This window comes from Mercenaria mercenaria, chromosome 9 (genome assembly GCF_021730395.1).
Source record: "Mercenaria mercenaria strain notata chromosome 9, MADL_Memer_1, whole genome shotgun sequence".
Classification (NCBI taxonomy): domain Eukaryota; kingdom Metazoa; phylum Mollusca; class Bivalvia; order Venerida; family Veneridae; genus Mercenaria; species Mercenaria mercenaria.
The window spans coordinates 60,547,838-60,567,433 of NC_069369.1; the positions used below are offsets into that span (position 1 = coordinate 60,547,838).

General features: G+C 35.0%; 1 protein-coding gene across 1 annotated transcript; it reads left to right on the forward strand.

The window, feature by feature from the left end:
* The first annotated feature begins 3,286 nt into the window (after positions 1–3,286).
* LOC123547244 (ornithine aminotransferase, mitochondrial-like) lies at positions 3,287–18,652 on the forward strand. The gene is made up of 8 exons (XM_053551532.1): positions 3,287–3,444; positions 10,067–10,277; positions 11,118–11,215; positions 14,549–14,675; positions 15,885–16,108; positions 16,405–16,577; positions 17,859–17,937; positions 18,515–18,652. Exons 2-8 carry the CDS (start codon positions 10,088–10,090, stop codon positions 18,632–18,634), a joined length of 1,011 nt encoding a protein of 336 aa, XP_053407507.1. The 5' UTR covers positions 3,287–3,444; positions 10,067–10,087; the 3' UTR covers positions 18,635–18,652.
* The last annotated feature ends 944 nt before the right edge of the window (positions 18,653–19,596 follow it).

Here is a 19,596-nt window from a genome sequence, read left to right on the forward strand (position 1 = left end):
TCTGTAATATGAAGTGGATTTCTGTAGTGGTCAGCTTGTTATACCCAAGGTTGCTAATACATTTGCACTCTATCATTTTGAGGGAAAATAACTATCCACCAATGAATGAAAAATGGCATTTTAAGAATAATCATTTAAAAAAAAAGTATCTTCATATTAAAAGAGAAAAGGTTGAAACTCCACAGTTCGCTCAACAGGACAACAATGGAAACGCTGCAGGCACAATTTGACTGATGGTAGTGGAAATGTATTCTACCGTCCACACCATGTAGCAACCTGTTTGCAAATGTTACAAGTACCAAAATACAATTTAGAGACATTCGCAGATGTGTTCGTATGGCAGCGTACATACATGAAACATTTAATGGCACACGCGATGCAATTCCATAGAAAGCGGCGTATGAATCCCAGTTAAAATAATGGGCCCTAAACAAGAAAAAAAATGGACAGAACTAAACATACTATAATTTTAAAAGGGAAGCAGAGGTTTTTGAACTTGCATATCACAGAAACTGTCAAAACAAAATAAAACAAAAAGCTAGCAAAGTGTGATTGATCAAAATCTAAAACTAGGAAAACGAGAGTATTAGACCCATTCAAGGTGAAATATTCAAAATTGAACATTACCACTAACACAACATAAATTCCGTCCTGAACAATCTGAAAAGATCGACAATTTAACAGTTACAACCCATTATGTGTGTAACAGCACTGTGGGGAGTGGGTGGAGGGGGGTGGGTGGGGGTGGGGTAGGGGGGGGCGGGGGAGCGGGTAGGAAAATATTCGGACCTTATGCTCGTTCTCAAAAACCGTTCAATATTTTTTCAAAACATTTTTATTCTTTTTCAAGGTATTCCCAACCTACGTCTATACACTTTTGCCATATTCGTGGGAGCTTTTGTACCCTCTAATAACCATGAAGCAGGCTTACTGCTGAGCTTTTTATCAGTTCTGGAAAGAAATAAAAGTCGCAGAGGCCAAGGTCTGGGCTGTGCTGAGGGTGGTACAACAATTGCCATTTGAAGGACTGAAGATGAAATTGTATGACAGAGTGCATTGTCATGCAAAAGAATGGCATTTTTTCTGGCCTGGCCCGGGACGAAACTTTTCAGTTTTTCTTTGAGTTTTATTCCCAAAATTACGTCTGAACAGTATCTAACAGTTACATTTTGACTTTTTGGCATGGAATGAGCGTGGATCCCAAAAAAGCAACCAGCATAAACTTGCTAGGAGAGAGAGACAGCTAAAACTTCTTCGGAGGTGGGGAACCAGTCCGTTTCCACGGCTTTGACTGAGCTTTTGATTCAGCTTCAGTATAATGAACCCACATTTCTTCCTTTCAAAAACACATTTTCATCACGGTTATAACGATCTAAATTTTCTTTTGCTATGGTCAACCTGGATACCTTAAATTGGTCTTCTGTCAACTGTTTCAGCACCCACCTAGCACTTACCTTGCTCATACCTAATTTTGCGTGTAAAATCTTATGTACTGCCGCTTTACTGATCCTAAACTGAATGATTTCCTCCTCAATGTCAGATTTGTGATCTATGTTGACAGAAACCTCAACATTCGGCACCATTGTAGATTCTACGTAGATACTAGTTGAGAAGGCATATTTTATTTACGCCTTTTAGCTCGACTATTCAAAGAACAGGTAGAGCTATTGGACACGCCCATGCGTCGATGTTCACGTCGCTGCTGGCGTCGGCGTCCCAATTTGTTTAAATTTTTGTATGTAAGCTGGTATCTCAGTAACTACTTGTGGGAATGGATTGAAACGTCACGCATTTGTTCATCGTGATAAACTGACTTACACTGCACAGGTTCCATAACTTTATTTTGCATTTTTTACAAAACTATGTCTCTTTTTCGACTTAGAAATTTTAGTTTAAGGTTTTATATGTAAGCTGGTATCTCAGTACCCACTAATGGGAATGGATTGAAACTTCACACACTTGTTCACTGTTATGATTTGATATGCAGTACACAGGTTCTATATCTCTAATTTGTATTTTTACAAAATTATGCCCCTTTTATTTTTTCGAGTATGTAAGCTGGTTTCTCAGTACCCACTAATGGAAATGGATTGAAACTTCACACAATTGTCCATTGTCACAAGAAGGTCTAATCAAAGAAGTTATAGCTCTTTGGTCTAATACGTATCAGTTGTTCCAGATTGTCATGAGCTGAAATGCTTGTACAGGTTCCATAACCCTGTTTTGAAATTTTACAAAATTATACCCCTTTTTCAACTTTAATATTCATTCAATTGACATTTGACAGTTGAAAAGTCCTCCGACAGCTCTGGTTATATTAGAAACCAGGGACGGTAGCTTGCATTTCCACTGCCATGCATGAACAGGCTCAAGCAAACCGAGCCTGTAGCAAGTTTTCATTTTTGTCGTGTTGATCCACCTGTGGAGTTTTCAATTTTTCTACTATATCAGCAAATACATCTATTCTTGATAAGGAAAATGATACCATTTGCAGTGTAAAGTGAAGGTGAATAACTCATTGCTGATGGTACACCGCATATGAATTACAAAATGTATCTTTTTTTTACACTACTGCAGTAATGGTAAAACATTGGTGATTTTTTTTAGCGATTTAGCAATTATACAGTATAGATTCTGGCTGGCAGGGCAGTCAGAATAAGATTATTATGACTTGCCATCACTCCTAACCCCACTTAGGCCGAATTTTCTATTAAATTTATGTTAAATAAACTTTTTGTTATTTTTCACTTCTGAAAATAAAACGTACGCACGTGCGGTACTGGGAGGGATAAGGTCAGTAATTCGGTCGAAAAATGTGCTTCCGTGGTGTAGTCGAAAGAAGTCCATAATAAATAGATCCTAATTTTTCCATTTTTTGCGCAAATTCGTGTAGAACGAGTGCTTTAATCACCATTTTTCACTACTAGAATACATTCTGCATGAAATGAGACGGTTTTCATGTTCATACATCCCACATGGCAAGTTTTGCAGATCGAAACCGGAAGTAGGTGTTTATTGCGCGGACGAGAGCAAATATGCGCCATTTTTAGGGTAGCAGACCACAACTGACTGGCATTTCACTAGGAACTACATAACCCCCTATTTTCTTTTCATTTTTTCGTTAATTTGTGATAGAACTTTCATGAAAAATAGTTGTAGGAAAAAGTGATGTTCTCTAAAGATACGTAAAGACGATCTGAAGTTGTCGTTTTTTATATGAAACAAAGAAGGATTTGAATTACTGACCTTTAACCTGGGAGTAGGAACAACCGATGTAAATGCCGTAAAACCGTTACAATATACCGGACAAGTGCGCATTCATTTGACACGTGTTGGCTTGTTCCCTGTAAACTGCGACAACGCTGTGTTACGTTACAGACTTGAGAACCAGCCTTCCATATTTACACGGTTTTTGTTTTGTTCGGCAAATTAGAAGATTCCTTGGTAATTTAAAGGTTTTTGTCTTTAATTAATGTGGCAAGCTTTGGTAGATATCATGCATTTTGTTTCATTTGTTGACAACTTGTCAGTGAGGCTTATAGCCTTGAATGAACATTTTAAATATGAAAAATTGGGAAGAAATTATGCCAGTTTGGTGTCCTTCATTGGGTCTTTTCAAATTCGTGTCTTTTATTGGGGTCTGTTACACAGGTGCTTGTAACGCTGTACTATTTTTAATTTTCTTGATGTATACATGACATTTTATGGTGAAGTTGGCTCAACAGACATACAGATAGTTTATATATATATTGAACTTATAAATATTCATTTGAAGAGGATTTCTTGACAATCTGACTAAAGTACATCTCCTATTACGCTACGCATAGGATCTGAAAACGACCTATTCATTGCCTCGTTCTGACGGCCCTTTCACTAGCCAATCAGAGCCTAGCTTACAACATCTTGCAAATCTACCTCTGGCATTGACTTTTGATATTTACAATTCTTATGTCGTAATGTATCAGATAGCCGGTTAGCTCAGTCAGTAGGCCACTTGCTTTGTAAGCGAGGGGTCCCGGGTTCGAGTCCTGGAATAACTGCATATTTTTCTTACTCTTTGACAATCGAACAAGTCGTCTGATTGGATAACATAAAAATGGCAATCATGGAAATCCAAAATATACAGAAGACGAATGTGAATGGGTCGTTCTCAGATCTTCGTTTAGAAGATCAAGTACTTTAGTCAGATTGATTTCTTGATACATGCACATCATTTGTAACACTCATTCTGAGTCCATAAATTCCAATGTTTCCAGTCGGCCAGATCAGTAAATAAGACTTAGGGTGAAAAAGTAACGATAACGACATGGTGAATCAATTTCAGTTTTTAGCTTGACTTTTCGAAGAAAAAGTAGAGCTATTGCACTTGCCCCAGCGTCGGCGTAGCCATTGGTTAAAGTTTTTGTTAAAGTCAAATATATCTCTCTGTTACTATCAAAGCTATTGACTTGAAACTTAAAATTGTAATTTACTATCAAAGTCTACACCAGGAGAAACAATCCCTGTAACTCTGTTTGAATTTTGACAGAGTTATGCCCTTTTTTTAACTTAGATTGTTTTTGGTTAAAGTTTTTGATAATTTTAGTCAAATATCTCTGTTACTATGAAAGATTTGACTTGAAACTTAAAATATTATTTACTATCAAAGTCTACACCAGGAGAAACAATCCCCATAATTCTGATTTTAACTTTTACAGAGTTATGCCCCTTTTGTACTTAGATTTTTTCGGTTAAAGTTTTTAATAAAGTCAAATATCTCTGTTGCTATCAAAGCTTTTGACTTGAAACTTAAAATAGTTATTTACTATCAAAGTCTACACCAGGAGAAACAAACATAACTCTGATTTGAATTTTGACAGAGTTATGCCCATTTTATTTTAGAATTTTTTGGTTAAAATTTTATAAAGCTTTTACTCCAGGCATAGCTCTAATTCCGAGTCAAGCACTGCGAAAAGTCTAGTGCCTGTTATAAATTATTCCCCTTTCTGTATAGAATTTTACATAAAATTGTTTCAATTCAACAATTACTCAATTTAGTCTGTGGATTCTGATAAGAGGCATTGTGTCTGATATCTTTCGGCCTCCATGTCGGATTCATGTGGAGAAGTGGTGCATTTACTTGCAGAGAACAGCAAGGTTAATGTTAGTACTGGTACAGAATCCAGGAATACTGGCTTAGGTTAACTGCCTGCCATTACATATCTGAAATACTGTTCAGAAAGGTATTAAACCCCAAAGAAACAAACAGATTTTTCAGGTATGCCCACATCTCCCTAGTCAGCATTACAAGTCTCCTCTGACAATTCATGTTTATGCTGCTTGTTAGTTGGGGAAAAAGGAATATTTTTATATTGTATAATTTGAATTTATGTGAAATAGCAAATTTTTTCACTTCAAATATTTGGACAACGGCTAGGTGTGTTACTAGTCCCCTAGTCCTAAAAATAAGACCTGACATAACATATTTTTGGCTCATCTGAACCGAAGGTTCAGGGTGAGCTATTAGTATAGAATGGTCCGGCATCCATCGTCCATCGTCCACATTTTTACTTAAACATCTTCTCCTCTGAAACTACTGGTCAGAATAACACCAAATTTGGTCTGTAGCATCCTGGTGAGGTTCTCTATCAATGTTGTTCAAATGGGAGCATTTGGCCCCTTTTAGGGGCGCTAGAGCTAATAATAAAAAAACCCTTTAAACGACTTCTTCTCATGAACTGCTTGATGGATCTTCATTAAACTTGGTCTGTAGCATCATTATAAGGTTCTTTCGGTTTTATTCAAATGGGGGCACTTGGGCCGCCTAAGAGCTTAAAATAGAAAAACTTAATTAAACAACTTCTTCTCTTGAACTGCTTGATGGATCTTCATCAAACTTGGTCTGTAGCATCATTATAAGGTCCTCTCCCAAGTTTGTTCAAATGGGGGCACTTGGCCCCTTAAGGGGCTGCTAGAGCTAAAAACAAATCCCTGTAAACGACTTCTTCTCATGAACCATTTGATGGATTTTCATCAAACTTGGTCTTTAGCATCATTATAAGGTCCTTTCTCAAATTTGTTCAAATGGGGGCATTTGGCCCCTTATAGGGGCCGCTAGAGCTAAAAATAGAAAAAACTTTAAACGACTTCTTCTCATGAACTGCTTGATGGATCTTCATCAAACTTGGTCTGTAGCATCATTATAAGGTCCTCTCCCAAATTTGTTCAAGTGGGGTGACGGCCGCACTTGGCCCCTTTTAGGGGCCACTAGAGCTATCATCAAACTTGGTCTGTAGCATCATTAAAAGGTCCTTCCTCAAATTTGTTTAAATGGGGGCACTTGGCCCCTTTTACGGGCTGTTAGGGCTAAAAATAGAAATACCTTGAAACAACTTCTTCTCATGAACCGCTTAATAGATCTTCATCAAACTTGGTCTGAAGCATCATTATATGGTCCTCTCCCAAGTTTGTTCCAATTGGGGCACTTGGCCCCTTTACGGACCGCTAGAGCTAAAAATAGAAATACCTTTAAACAACTTCTTGCCATGCACCGCTTGATGGATCTTCATTAAACTTGGTCTGTGGCATCATTATATGGTCCTCTCCCAAGTTTGTTCAAATGGGGGCACTTGGCCCCTTTTAGGGGCCTCTAGTGCAAAACATAGAATTACTTTTAAAGGTCTTTTTTAATTCTAAAATTTTTATTTTTTTTTTTTAAATTATTTTGTAAATTTAATACTTTGTCACAAGCAAGATCTAATTAGGTCAAAGTCGGCCTCAGATGAGCGACTTAGGCCCCTCTTGTTACACTTAGACGTCTATTGGATTATAATGAAAAAAAAATTGAAAATGAAATGTAAAATAATTAAATAATGAATGTTTAAGGTAAAATGAGCATGTACATGTCTGATATTTTTAACTACCATACCAGCCCCTGTGATTTTGACTATGTTCAAACATACATTTGTACTCTAAATTATTGAAGAAAATTTTTTTTGCATTTTGAGCACAATGAGCAGTATAGATCTTATCAGTCATACAGGAATCATGAACTAAACACTTGCAGAACGTGGCTTCAAGATAACATTTAGTGAATAGATAAGCTTTAGCATCGGTAATTTTTTCCTGTGTCATCTTGGGAGATATCAAAAAGTCTAAGAAAACTGTAAATATAAATCATATATTCTATAACTGTCAGTTCAGATCTCGAACTATTGCTTTAAAGACAGTAAAAATAATTTTGATATGATTTTAATTAACATACTTTTAAACACACTTTTTAATTTTTTGCCAACATTTCATTGAGTCACTGTAAATTGGATTATATGAAAATATAAATGAATTACTGCCATGTGTTATTTAAGGCTAACAAGTGCACACACAGTGAAAAAAACGTTGTCAATCGATTTATAAATGCAAAAACATCATCTTCAACAAATTGAAACTGAAAGTTGAAGAAATGAAAACTGCTATCCATCGTTTGAACTCACAAAAATGTGCAAGTGTGTGGAATGACTTCTTGCATTTCACATTTTACTCTGGCATTTTGTGAATATGCGAGCTTAAATTGGAACCCAGAATCTGCATAATTGTGACTTGATGTTTCATTTTGATCAATTTTTTTTCTGCTGCAGGGATTTCTTTATATGAGCCAGGTAATGACATGGTTATTATTTTCTCAACCATTAAATACTGGAAGTTGCAAAATGAGTCTGACTTAAAATCCTACCAAAAAAAACCCACAAAACGTACCTCACATAATTATACAAGTAGTAAATGTATGGTTAAGAAACCTATGATGTTGCATTTGGACCATTAAGATTTTTTATTTCTGACCCGGTGAAAACTGGAAATTATGTGACATTTTCATTATTGTTTTGTCCGATTGTAGGACATTTGCCCCCCAATGAAAAAATGTACTACTGGACATTTGTCCCCCAGTTGAAATGGCAGATAGGACATTTGCCCCCCACTTCTTATTTTTAGAATGGACATTTGCCCCCCAATATTTTTATCCTATGTGCCAGTAGATATACTGTGTTTTATGTTGTTAGCTCGACTATTCGAAGAATAAGTAGAGCTATCCTACTCACCACGGCGTTGGCGTCGGCGTCGGCGTCACACCCTGGTTAAGTTTTTCGTACCAGTCCACATTTTGACAAAGTCTTTTGAGATAAAGCTTTGAAACTTTCAACACTTGTTTACCATCACCATGTCCAGTTATAGGCAAGAGTACATAACTCTGTCAAGCATTTTGACTGAATTATGGCCCCTTTTGACTTAGAAATCTTGGTTAAGTTTTTCATACCAGTTCATATTTTGACAAAGTCTTTTGAGATAAAGCTTTGAAACTTTCAACACTTGTTTACCATCACCATGTTCAGTTGTAGGCAAGAGTACATAACTCCATCAAGCATTTTGACTGAATTATGGCCCCTTTTGACTTAGAAATCTTGGTTAAGTTTTTCGTACCAGTTTATATTTTGGGTAAAGTGTTTGACATATGGCTTTGAAACTTTTATATCTTGTTCAGTATAATAGTCTCTATCAATAGGCAAGAGTACGTAACTCTCTCATCTTTTTTGGCTGAATTATGGCCCTTTTTGAACTTGGAAATTGGTTCTGTTTTGTAAATGTCCATGTTTTGTCAAGACTATTTTACATATGGCTTTTAAACTTTAAACACTTGTTTATCATTATGATTTCCATCTGTAGGCAAGAGTACATAACTCTGACAATTATTTTGACTGAATTATGGCCCTTTTTGGACTTTGAAATTTGTTCAGTTTTTCTTACAAGTCAGCGTTTTGTCAAAACTGTTTGAACTGTGGCTTTGAAACTTTTAACACTAGTTTATCAACATGATTTCCATCTGTAGGCAAGAGTACATAACTCTGTCAACTATTTTGACTGAATTATGGCCCTTTTTGGACTTAGAAATTAGTTAAATTTTTCATATAAGTCCATGTTTTGCCTAACATATAACTTAACATATTTGCTATCATGGTCACACATTGCCATTTAGTGCAAGACTAATCGAAATCCACAAATACAGGAACATTTTTTGTTTAATCCATTTTTTTGTTTAGTCTGAAAATCTATGGAAATATTTTGACCCCATTCTTCAATCAATTCTTCGAATAGTCGAGCGCGCTGTCATCCGACAGCTCTTGTTTTATTATCAGAATTACTCTAAAAGGCAATTTTCAGTAAAAAAAAACTATGTTATTGATAAAAATTTGATGAATATGTTAATTACATTCAGGTGTTAAGGTAAATAATAGCCTATTATTGAGTTATAAAAGTGCTCATAACAATGTTATAATTTTTTAATTTGTGCAATGTTTTCAACACTCAAACTTGTTAATTTGGCAATTATCTACTAGAAAGATGTAAGAAACAAAGACATTGTTATCTATAATATGATAATTATCTTCTACCAAGTTCCTAAAAAATCACTAGGGGGCAAAAATATTGGGGGGCAAATGTCCGCTTCAGAAATAAGCACTGGGGGGCAAATGTCCTATCTACCATTTCAACTGGGGGGCAAATGTCCAGCAGTCCTCTTTTTTATTGGGGGGCAAATGTCCGGATCCTGTTTTGTCAACCACATCTGCAAAGAAGTTGGGGGTATATTGCTTTGCACTTGTCAGTCGCTGTTGTTATTTCTTGATGGAATATTGATGGAAACCATCATGATCAGAGTTGAAATCAGAGTGAAGAAAATGCAAAATTATATTTTATTTTTTGTCATGATTAAGAGTTCATTGTTTGACCCCCAACTTATAATTATGTAAAATTATGTAATTGGGTGAGGGGGGAGGGGGTGGGGGGGTCAGAAAAAGTACTAATACAAAGTTATATTTGTTCAATTTGGATCATAAAACATTTAACTTTAACTGTTATTCATCTATAATAGGTCTTTTTTTTAAAAAATCATGAAATTATTGAGGATCGTTTTTGTTTCTTAAATGACAAAGGCTTTAAGTTTGATTTTAAATTATATTTGATGCACATTTACTTCATAACAAAGCCACCCTGCATGTTTAAATGCAATTTAAAATCATATTGACTTGTTTATTTACAGTGTTAAAGCTTACAGTACAGCATGTTGAGCAGACTTTATAGACCACTGGTTGCAGCCTCACAGAGGATATCACAGACTGCAGTGAGGTGCACCTCCTCCGGTGTGAAACCCGCAAAGATCGGCCAGAAATCAGAGGCCATATTTGAAAGAGAAGACAGATATGGGGCTCACAATTACGCTCCACTTGGCGTGGCCTTAAATAAGGGACAAGGTTAACATTATTATTTATAATGTTACAGTTTCTTAGTATATGTTGTCATTAAAAAGTTTCTCTGAAATTAGATAAGCTTGCTTAATAGTGTTTATATTCTAAGGAGAACAGTCCTTGACAGGTTAACGGTGATAAATGATTCATGATCTCTAAAAACAGGCACATTTGCCATAATTTTGCATGTTGTTTATTTTCCTCATGTTTGTTGATGTAATTTGTATACATGTACTTACTACTGATGGTATGTATAATTGAGCCGCGCCATGGGAAAATCAACATAGTGGGTTTGCGACCAGCATGGATCAAGACCAGCCTGCGCATCCGCGCAGTCTGGTCAGGATCCATGCTGTTCGCTTTCAAAGCCTTTGCAATTAGAGAAACTGTTAGCGAACAGCATGGATCCTGACCAGACTGCACGGATGCGCAGGCTGGTCTGGATCCATGCTGGTCGCAAAGCCACTATGTTGGTTTTCCCATGGCGCGGCTCAATTATGTTAGCTACTACTTAATGTTTAAGTGCAATTTTGACTTATAAATATTCACAATGTTAAGAAATATAAACAAAGTCCCTGGTTCATTTTAAAATTGAAATATTTAAATGAAGTGAGAGATTTTAAAAAGATTATCTGCTGTTTAATTAATTAATCGTTTATTACATATATCAAAATTAGTAATAATGGTCATTTTCTATTTATGAGTCAAAAGAGTCTTTCATTTAGTGAAGAGATGGGATATCGTAAATCAACCGGTTTCAGAAAATATTTTAGTCAAAAATGATTGTGCAGTGTAATTAACATGAGGTATAAAGTACAGTTTTACAATGAGTGTTTATTTTTGCAGGTGTGTTTGTATGGGACGTGGACGGTAACAAGTACTTTGACTTCCTCAGTGCTTATAGTGCAGTAAATCAAGGTCATTGTCATCCTAGGATCATTAAGGTAATGTATCAAGTATGACAGGTTTCATGTTTAGAAAAGAGATAAATCAACAACTTGGCCGCAATAAAAGTGTAAAAATAGCGTAAAATAGACATTTGAATAACACCTAGCTACGCCTATAAACTGTATCTAATTGTCCAGTTATTTTGCTATGCTGAGCAAATTGTTTTCTGAAAAAAATACTTTTCAACATAAGCATAAGTTTCATCTTATTAATAATTAATGTACCAGTACAACAAAATCATAATTGTTTGTGGGGGACTAATTTTTGCGGATTTCCTGAGCGTATTAATCAGCGAAAGTAACTCCTGAAAAAAATGAAATTCCTATTTATTTTTGTCTAAGTTGAAATCAACAAATTCTTATCGCTATGAAATATCGGTTTTAGTCAATATCACAAAAATTCATGCCCACAAAGTTAAATGATTTTGCTGTATCAGAAAAAGTATTTTTTAACTTTTTTGATGTGTACTATAAATCATTTCAGTTTGCGGGCCCAAAATATCATGGTTTTGGTAGAAACAAGTATTTCGTGGGGATATAAATTCATGGAGTTTGACCTAAAATGAATGGAAATTTTACTGCTTATTTGGGATTAAATTTTTCATGGTTTGACTCAACCAATGAATCCCTGAATGTTAGTGCCCCACGGAAATTAATAATTTCATAGTAATCCCAAAGTGTGCATAAATGTCGTTCTTAATTCATGTTAACAGCAACTGAAGAGGTTTTTGTGTCTTGTTGTAAACTGTAACACAAAACCTCTGTCTTGATTGTGAAGGTTAATTGTAGGCCTATTTTGCGCTTGATAAATCATCACATTTTACAACATACTTGACTGAGTTTAGCCGTTATTTTGTCAAAGATGACAACTTCTTTTGTTGGTGATTCTTTTATCAGATTTGAAGATACAAATGAATCACAAAGGCGGAAATTGTTTACGTTTGTATTTCTTTGCATTAAGGTTTTAAAGTCATTGATTTACTGTTAACAGGGTACCAGTAGTTAAGATAATTGGTTGATACATGCTAAGCATGTGTCTCATCATCTTGCACAAAACATACTGTGTTGAGAAACCAGACACAATGTCTAAATCCAGATAATGTTGCAACATCTTTCTTTAATTCTGTTTTCTAATAAACTGAAAAAAAACTTTACTGAAGTTAGTTGAAAATATTCCACAAAATTATAAGCACTCAGATTCATGAATTTTAACTGTGTAAAATGTACTTTGAAAAAAATATGCAGAATACTGTAAGTTCATTTTATTTTGTTAGCAATTTATGGTTTTGTCAAAAAAAAGTAGTTTTCTGGGAGCATTAATTCATGGTTTTCAAATTATAAAGATAAAATAGATGGAACATTTATATTGTAATAGACTCAGAATTTCAATACCAAATTTAACCTCAAGCTTACATATGGCTATTTTTATAAATAAACAATCTAGACAGTATATCTTAAATGAAGCATAATATATAAACTTTGGATGACAATGTAGGATACTTTACTAACAGAATAAATTGATAATGAAGCTTATATTCGGAGGTATTTAAGGCACTTACCTGCCAGGATTTCTGAACTTCTCGAGACTGTGACATTTTTCCACTATTTTATGTATTCTAAGAGAATATCTCACAAATTAAGATATTAATACAATGTTATAGGACATCTTGAACATATAGGACTTTATAGGACATTTATTAAGGGGTTATATTTGAAGAAATCATTGATTTTCTTACCTTTTTGTAAACTGGCTTCAAAATGGCCGACAAGAGTTGTCTACCTTGGGTCAAATTTCCAAGGCCTCTTTATAAATAATTAGTTGCTAGTTCTTCACATATTATGTGTCACATGAAACCTTTTAATGTTTTCTCATCTAGAAACTATGTAACTTTTCTATCTTTCAGCTATTCTTGCAGTATTTTGTAATAATGATTTGTCCAGCTATGACCTCTAAGTTTGGCAGGCGGGAATATTCAAAATCCTTGCAGCTAGGAATTTATATTCCTTAATAATTCTTTCCTTTTATGAGTTTTTAATAAAGCTTTTGGTTAAACATTTGAAATGACTAGTAAGGCTTGTATTTTAAGTGTTTTTAGCATATTATCATTCATATTATTTATGTAAATTCACTTTTTCTAAAATATTCCTGGCAATATGGCCGCCATTCCAATAAAAATCCTGTCATCCTGCCAGACTTACAGGACAAATGGAACCATATGATTGGTCAATTCTGACAGTCCTGGCACTTTCAGAGCTTATATAAGTGGCCAAGCTGGTCATATGGGACACTTTTCAACTTGGTTGACAAACAAGGTCGTGAAAACTTGTGACAAATCTCTGGTAAATGATTTTAGACTATTATTGACATAAATTCTCCCTGGTGTTCTGCTGAAATAAACAACTAAAACTGTTGAATTTCTTAACCTTATTTGATATAAAACATGATCTGTTTACAATATGTTTCTTGGGATTAAATTTTGTGGATTGAGTCATCTGCAAAATAAATGAAAAAATTGTTCCCCATGAATATTGATGATTTTACAGTAAGCAGACAGTCATGTTTATTAGAGTATGGCACTGAAGACTACAAGTACATACTAACTTGCAACAATATGTCAAATCAATGAGATCATACATTGTGATCCAGAGACAGAAAATAATACAAAATAAAGATGCAACAGAAATTATTGGATCTACCAGCTTCATACTCTCCAGCCAGTAGGAATCAATATTTCGAGATAGAATTGGAATACTCAGCCACTTCATTTACATATTATTCATGTATATCATATTTACCCACGGTTATAATTTATTTATTATGTTTTTAGATACCTGTTAATGTGAACTCTTTTAGCTGCATCTACTGTAAATCATTTAATATTGTGGGCATACAATTTTGTGGTTTTGGAGAAAATGATCATTTCTTGGGGACTTCGATTTGTGGGTTTCAAATTTTAACCCTTGTTATGCTGGACACGATTAATTCTGCCTTTGCGACCAGTGCAGATAATGATCAGCCTGCACATCTGTGCAGTCTGATTATGATCTGCACTGTTCGCCATTCAATCAGTGTCTTTTTGGTATGCACCCATTTTAACAGTTAATGGTACTGGCTAAATTGAAAGATGGACAAGTTCATTATAGAAATTTAGATTGGTAAGGGTTAAACACTGGAAAATTTGCATGTTCCTAGGGATTTAGTTTCTTGGATTGACGCAAAGACAAAATCTGTTAAAGTCAGTCCAGAATGAAAATTAATGATAAAGTGTTAATTGAGAAGCTAAAAGCTGTCTTCTACTGTAATAAAAATGTTAACAATGAATGTTCCAGGCTTTAGTAGACCAAGCCCACAAGCTGACCTTAACCTCGAGGGCTTTCTACAACAACTTGTTGGGAGAATATGAACAGTACATCACCAACCTATTTGGCTACGATAAAGTTCTCCCTATGAACACAGGTACATTAGATTTAAGTTTATTTCAAATTCCTCTATGTTACTTGCAGTCAAACTTGTACAAAGGTCCATCTCCAAATAAAGACCTGCTATGAATGATCATTTACCAGTAAACCATTACAAGAGGGTACTTAGATTTACCATTTGTCTGTCCTGATATACACCTGTCATAAGATTGGTATTCAGCATTTGAAGCTAGCCACTGAGGTTTTGTTTGGGATTTCACTCAGCCAAACCAGAGTTATGGCCCTTGACTTTGTCAAAAATATGCATGAAGGGTCTCAATATTTGTGTTGCTTGTATTTCAAAGTGTTTGGCCTAGAGTTGTTGGACCTTATAGTAATGGTCAAACCAAATTGGTGGCATCTTGTGATAGAAAGGAGTATTTGCTAATCTTGAAGTTATTTTTAGCTCGACTATTCAAAGAATAGGGGAGCTATCCTACTCGCACCGGATTCGGCGTGAGCGTGAGCATCACACAAATGTTAAAGTTTGCGTACCACCCCAGATATTTTCAAAGTCCATTGAGATATTGCTTTCATATTTTGCATACTTGTTTACCATCATGACCCCAGTCTGTAAAAAGGATGAGGCAACTCTATCAAGCATTTTGACTGAAGTATTGCTCCTTCTCGACTTAGAATAAATGTTAAAGTTTGCGTACCATCCCAGATATTTTCAAAGTCCATTGAGATATTGCTTTCATATTTTGCATACTTGTTTATCATCATGACCCCAGTCTGTACAAAGAAGGAGGCAACTCTATCAAGCATTTTGACTGAATTATGGCCCCTTTTCGACTTAGAATATGCTTATTGTAATGTTAAAGTTTTACTCATTGCTTATATTATACTATCAAGCACTGAGAATAGTCGAGCGCGCTGTCCACTGACAGCTCTTGTTTTGTTTGGTCATAAGTAACACCAACACTATGTAGGTCATATGGCAACTTCCATCTCTATCTTATGGAGGGAGACCCCAGGTGCCTCTTCATGGATAGCTTCAGGCACGTACTGGCGCCTGGGTAGAACTGCAAGCTTTTATAAGCCAGCTGAATGCAAGTCTTTTACCATCTAGATATAAGTGGTTAAAAATCCAGTCGATAAGGAAACCCAGTCAGCCCAGCAATATTTAAAATTAATTTGCAGGATGTTAAAAAATAACGATTGATTTTTGTGTTACTATAGCAACCAGAACAATCATTTATTGCAGGTGTCGAAGGAGGTGAGACTGCATGCAAGTTAGCTCGGAAGTGGGCTTACAAGGTCAAGGGCATAACTAAGAACCACGCCAAGATCATCTTTGCAGAAGGGAACTTCTGGGGCCGTACCCTAGCTGCTGTGTCCTCCTCCACTGACCCCTCTGCTTACGAGGATTATGGGCCATATATGCCAGGATTTGAAATTGTCCCATACAATGATCTTGAAGCTTTAGAGGTAAAAAGTAAGACTTAATTATAAGTCTAGCCGTTTAACAAATAGAAGAAAATAATTACAACTAGCTTAAATATTCTTTGCTGTAAAAAGTGAACAGCAAAGGTTTGTTTCCACTTGTTTTTTCCATGAGATCGTGTACATGATAAGGAGCAGTTTTGTCAAAATGGGATAATTCCTTTAAACCCTTATAATTTTTCACCTACATTATTATGTTTTAAAACATTAATTTTGATTAAATGAAATAGGATTCCATAGCTTTTGTTCATTTAAATGAATTTTTATTTTCTTCTTTGCAGCTGAAACTGAAAGACCCAAATGTCTGCGCATTTATGGTAGAACCCATCCAGGGAGAGGCAGGGGTTGTAGTCCCGCATGAGGGGTACCTGAAGGGGGTCAGAGACCTTTGCACGAAATACAATGTGCTATGGATTGCAGATGAGGTTCAGACTGGTCTTGCAAGAACTGGAAAGTAAGTGATTTATCCTTATACGGCAGAAAGGGATGTGACATTTTAGTGGTCATCATGTTAGCTGCCTAACCTGGATGTAGCTTATTTAATCCATCTTACATGTAAGATAGTGAACCTATAATGACAGTCAGAAATTTCCTTTTTATTACTGGTACATATTCTCCATAATGTGATTTGGCATTCCCTTGTATGAATGGAAAGTCAACAGCTTATTTAAGCTACCATCTAAAATGTCATACAAGAATACCTATTTCATGGAAATGATTGAGTGCTGTCTTCGGCCCACTACCCTCAATCACCTCCTCACAAGGAAAACATATTTTTTTTTTTTTTTTTTTTTTTTTTTTTTTTTTTTTTTTTTCGATCATACACAAAATTTAGCTACACTTGTACTACTGTATATACTGAAATATCCTTGGTTTTATGTTTGTCGCTCACACTCAGTATGCTTATCTTTCATCAAAATATTTTACTGTTGGATAATAACATTTTCACATTATAATTAAAACCCTACAGAGCTCCAGATAAGATTTTAGGTTAAAGGGTATTTTACCCCCTAGTTTTTTTTTCAAATGGTATTTTACTCCTAGATGTTTTTCCAAAAGGGTATTTTAGAATTCTAAATGTTTTTTCAGAATTCGAAATCATTTAAAAGGGTAATAATAATAACTGTTCGTTTGTATAATTTTCTGATATTCATGTGCTCCGCTGAAGTGCCTTTGTCGACCAATGCTGTTTTCCTGAATATTTTTTAGCCTTCATTCAAATAGTTTTAACATTTTGTTTACTGCATACATTACATCTTACACTACATCTTAATTTCAGTTACTGACCACTGCGATATATCAACAGCCAGTGATACTTTGACTGTCAATGTTTTTCTCAGAAACACCAACATGTATGGTGCTTCGGCTTTTTCAACAGTTACCCATTATATATCATAGATCACGTGATTAGCGATAGGCATTGTCCGAGTCATCTCTTGTCACACACTAATATACTTGAAGAAGAAAATGGCATTACTTTACGATATCGTTTGCGTTTGCTTTTATGAGACACCATTTTTGTTTGTTGTACTCGATTACAAAAAGGATGTGCTTGATTTACGATAAAATTGGATTACGCACTTAAATCGAGTAAAATACGTATCCCGTTTTTTCAATGCGTATCAGTACGCGTAGGTTTGATTTTAAATGCGTTTTTTGTAAATTTCAAAACGTATTTACGCAAATATGCATCTTATCTGGAGCTCTGACCCTACATACATTTTTGATTTTCCAGGAGACTGGCTGTAGACCATGAGAATGTGAAGCCAGATATACTGATCCTTGGTAAAGCTCTTTCTGGTGGAGTACTACCTGTACGTAATAGTTTTGTTATCTAGAATTTTCATTTTCAGTGCAACTTCATATTTCATTAACAGGAATATTATCATACAAAGTTGTGTTATATTTCATTACCGGGTATCTGGAATATTCTCAAACCGTATTGCCTCAAGTTTCATTAACAGGAATATTCTTAACTTCAAACTTCATAACCTAATTGTTTATTGACAGTAAGTCCCAATCAAGAATGCTTGAGTCTGAAAATTATGCACTAAAGTAACCTGCAGCAGGTCACTTTACATTAAGAATGTTTGCACACATAGCATTTAAATGTCATTATTAGAAATGCTCTCCTACAATGTCAGTTTATTTTTTATTATCAGAGAAATTCTCACACAATGTCACTAAGTTTCACTATGGAAATATATACATATAATTGAAAATGTCAACAGGTTTCATTTTTTTTCTACATTTTGTCATTGGCAGTGTTTCGGCTATCCCTTAAATTTGTTGTTAAGTAATATAAATGTAAATTTGTTATTAAGTATTATAAATGCCAATTTGTTATTAAATAATATTAAATGTAAGTTTTTATGTACCTTAAATTTTAAGGTGTCTGCAGTTTTAGCGGATGATACTGTGATGATGACAATACGACCAGGAGAGCACGGGTCAACATACGGTGGAAATCCTCTTGCATGCACTGTAGCTATGGAATCTCTCAAGGTATGATACATGTAAATTTTAATGTTGCTGTATTAAGGACAACAATATACAATGTTTGTTTTTGTTTTTGTTAGCTCGACTATTCGAAGAATAGTCTAGCTATTCTACTCACCCTGGCGTCGGTGTCGGCGTCACACCTTGGTTAAGTTTTTGCATGCAAGTACATACAGCTATCATTTAAAGGCATATAGCTTTGAAACTTATTTATTCTTTTTCTAGATCAATTACCAACCTCACTGGGTCAAGTTCCATAACTCTAACATGTATTTTGAGCAAATTATGCCCCCTTTTGGACTTAGAAAATTCTGGTTAAAGTTTTACATGCAAGTTACTATCTCCAAAACTAATGCAGATATTGAATTGAAACTTCACATGTGTCTTTGGGGTTATAAAACTAGTTGATAGCACCAAGTCCCATAACTCTGACCTTCATTTTGGCCAAATTATGCCCCCTTTTGGACTTACAAAATTCTGGTTAAAGTTTTGCGTGCAAGTACATACAGCTATTACTAAAAGGCATATAGATTTGAAACTTATTTTTTCTTTTTCTAGATCAATTACCTACCTCACTGGGTCAAGTCCCATAACTCTGACATGTATTTTGGGCAAATTATGCCCCCTTTTGGACTTAGAAAATTCTGGTTAAAGTTTTGCATGCAAGTACATACAGCTATTACTAAAAGGCATACAAATTTGAAACTTATTTTTCTTTTTCTAGATCAATACCTGCTCAACTTGGTCAATGCCCAAAACCTGACAGTTTTTGCAATTAGCCCTCTTTTAGACTTAGAAAATTGAATTCAAAGTTTCTGGCATAGTTAACTATCCCAAAACTACTAAGTATATTAAATTGAAACTCACATGCTTTGGTTAATAAAACTAGTTAATGCCAAGTCCAGTACTGGCATGTTTTATCAATTTAGTCCCATTTACTCAATCCTGGTAAGTTCATAGCGTAGATTTACAAA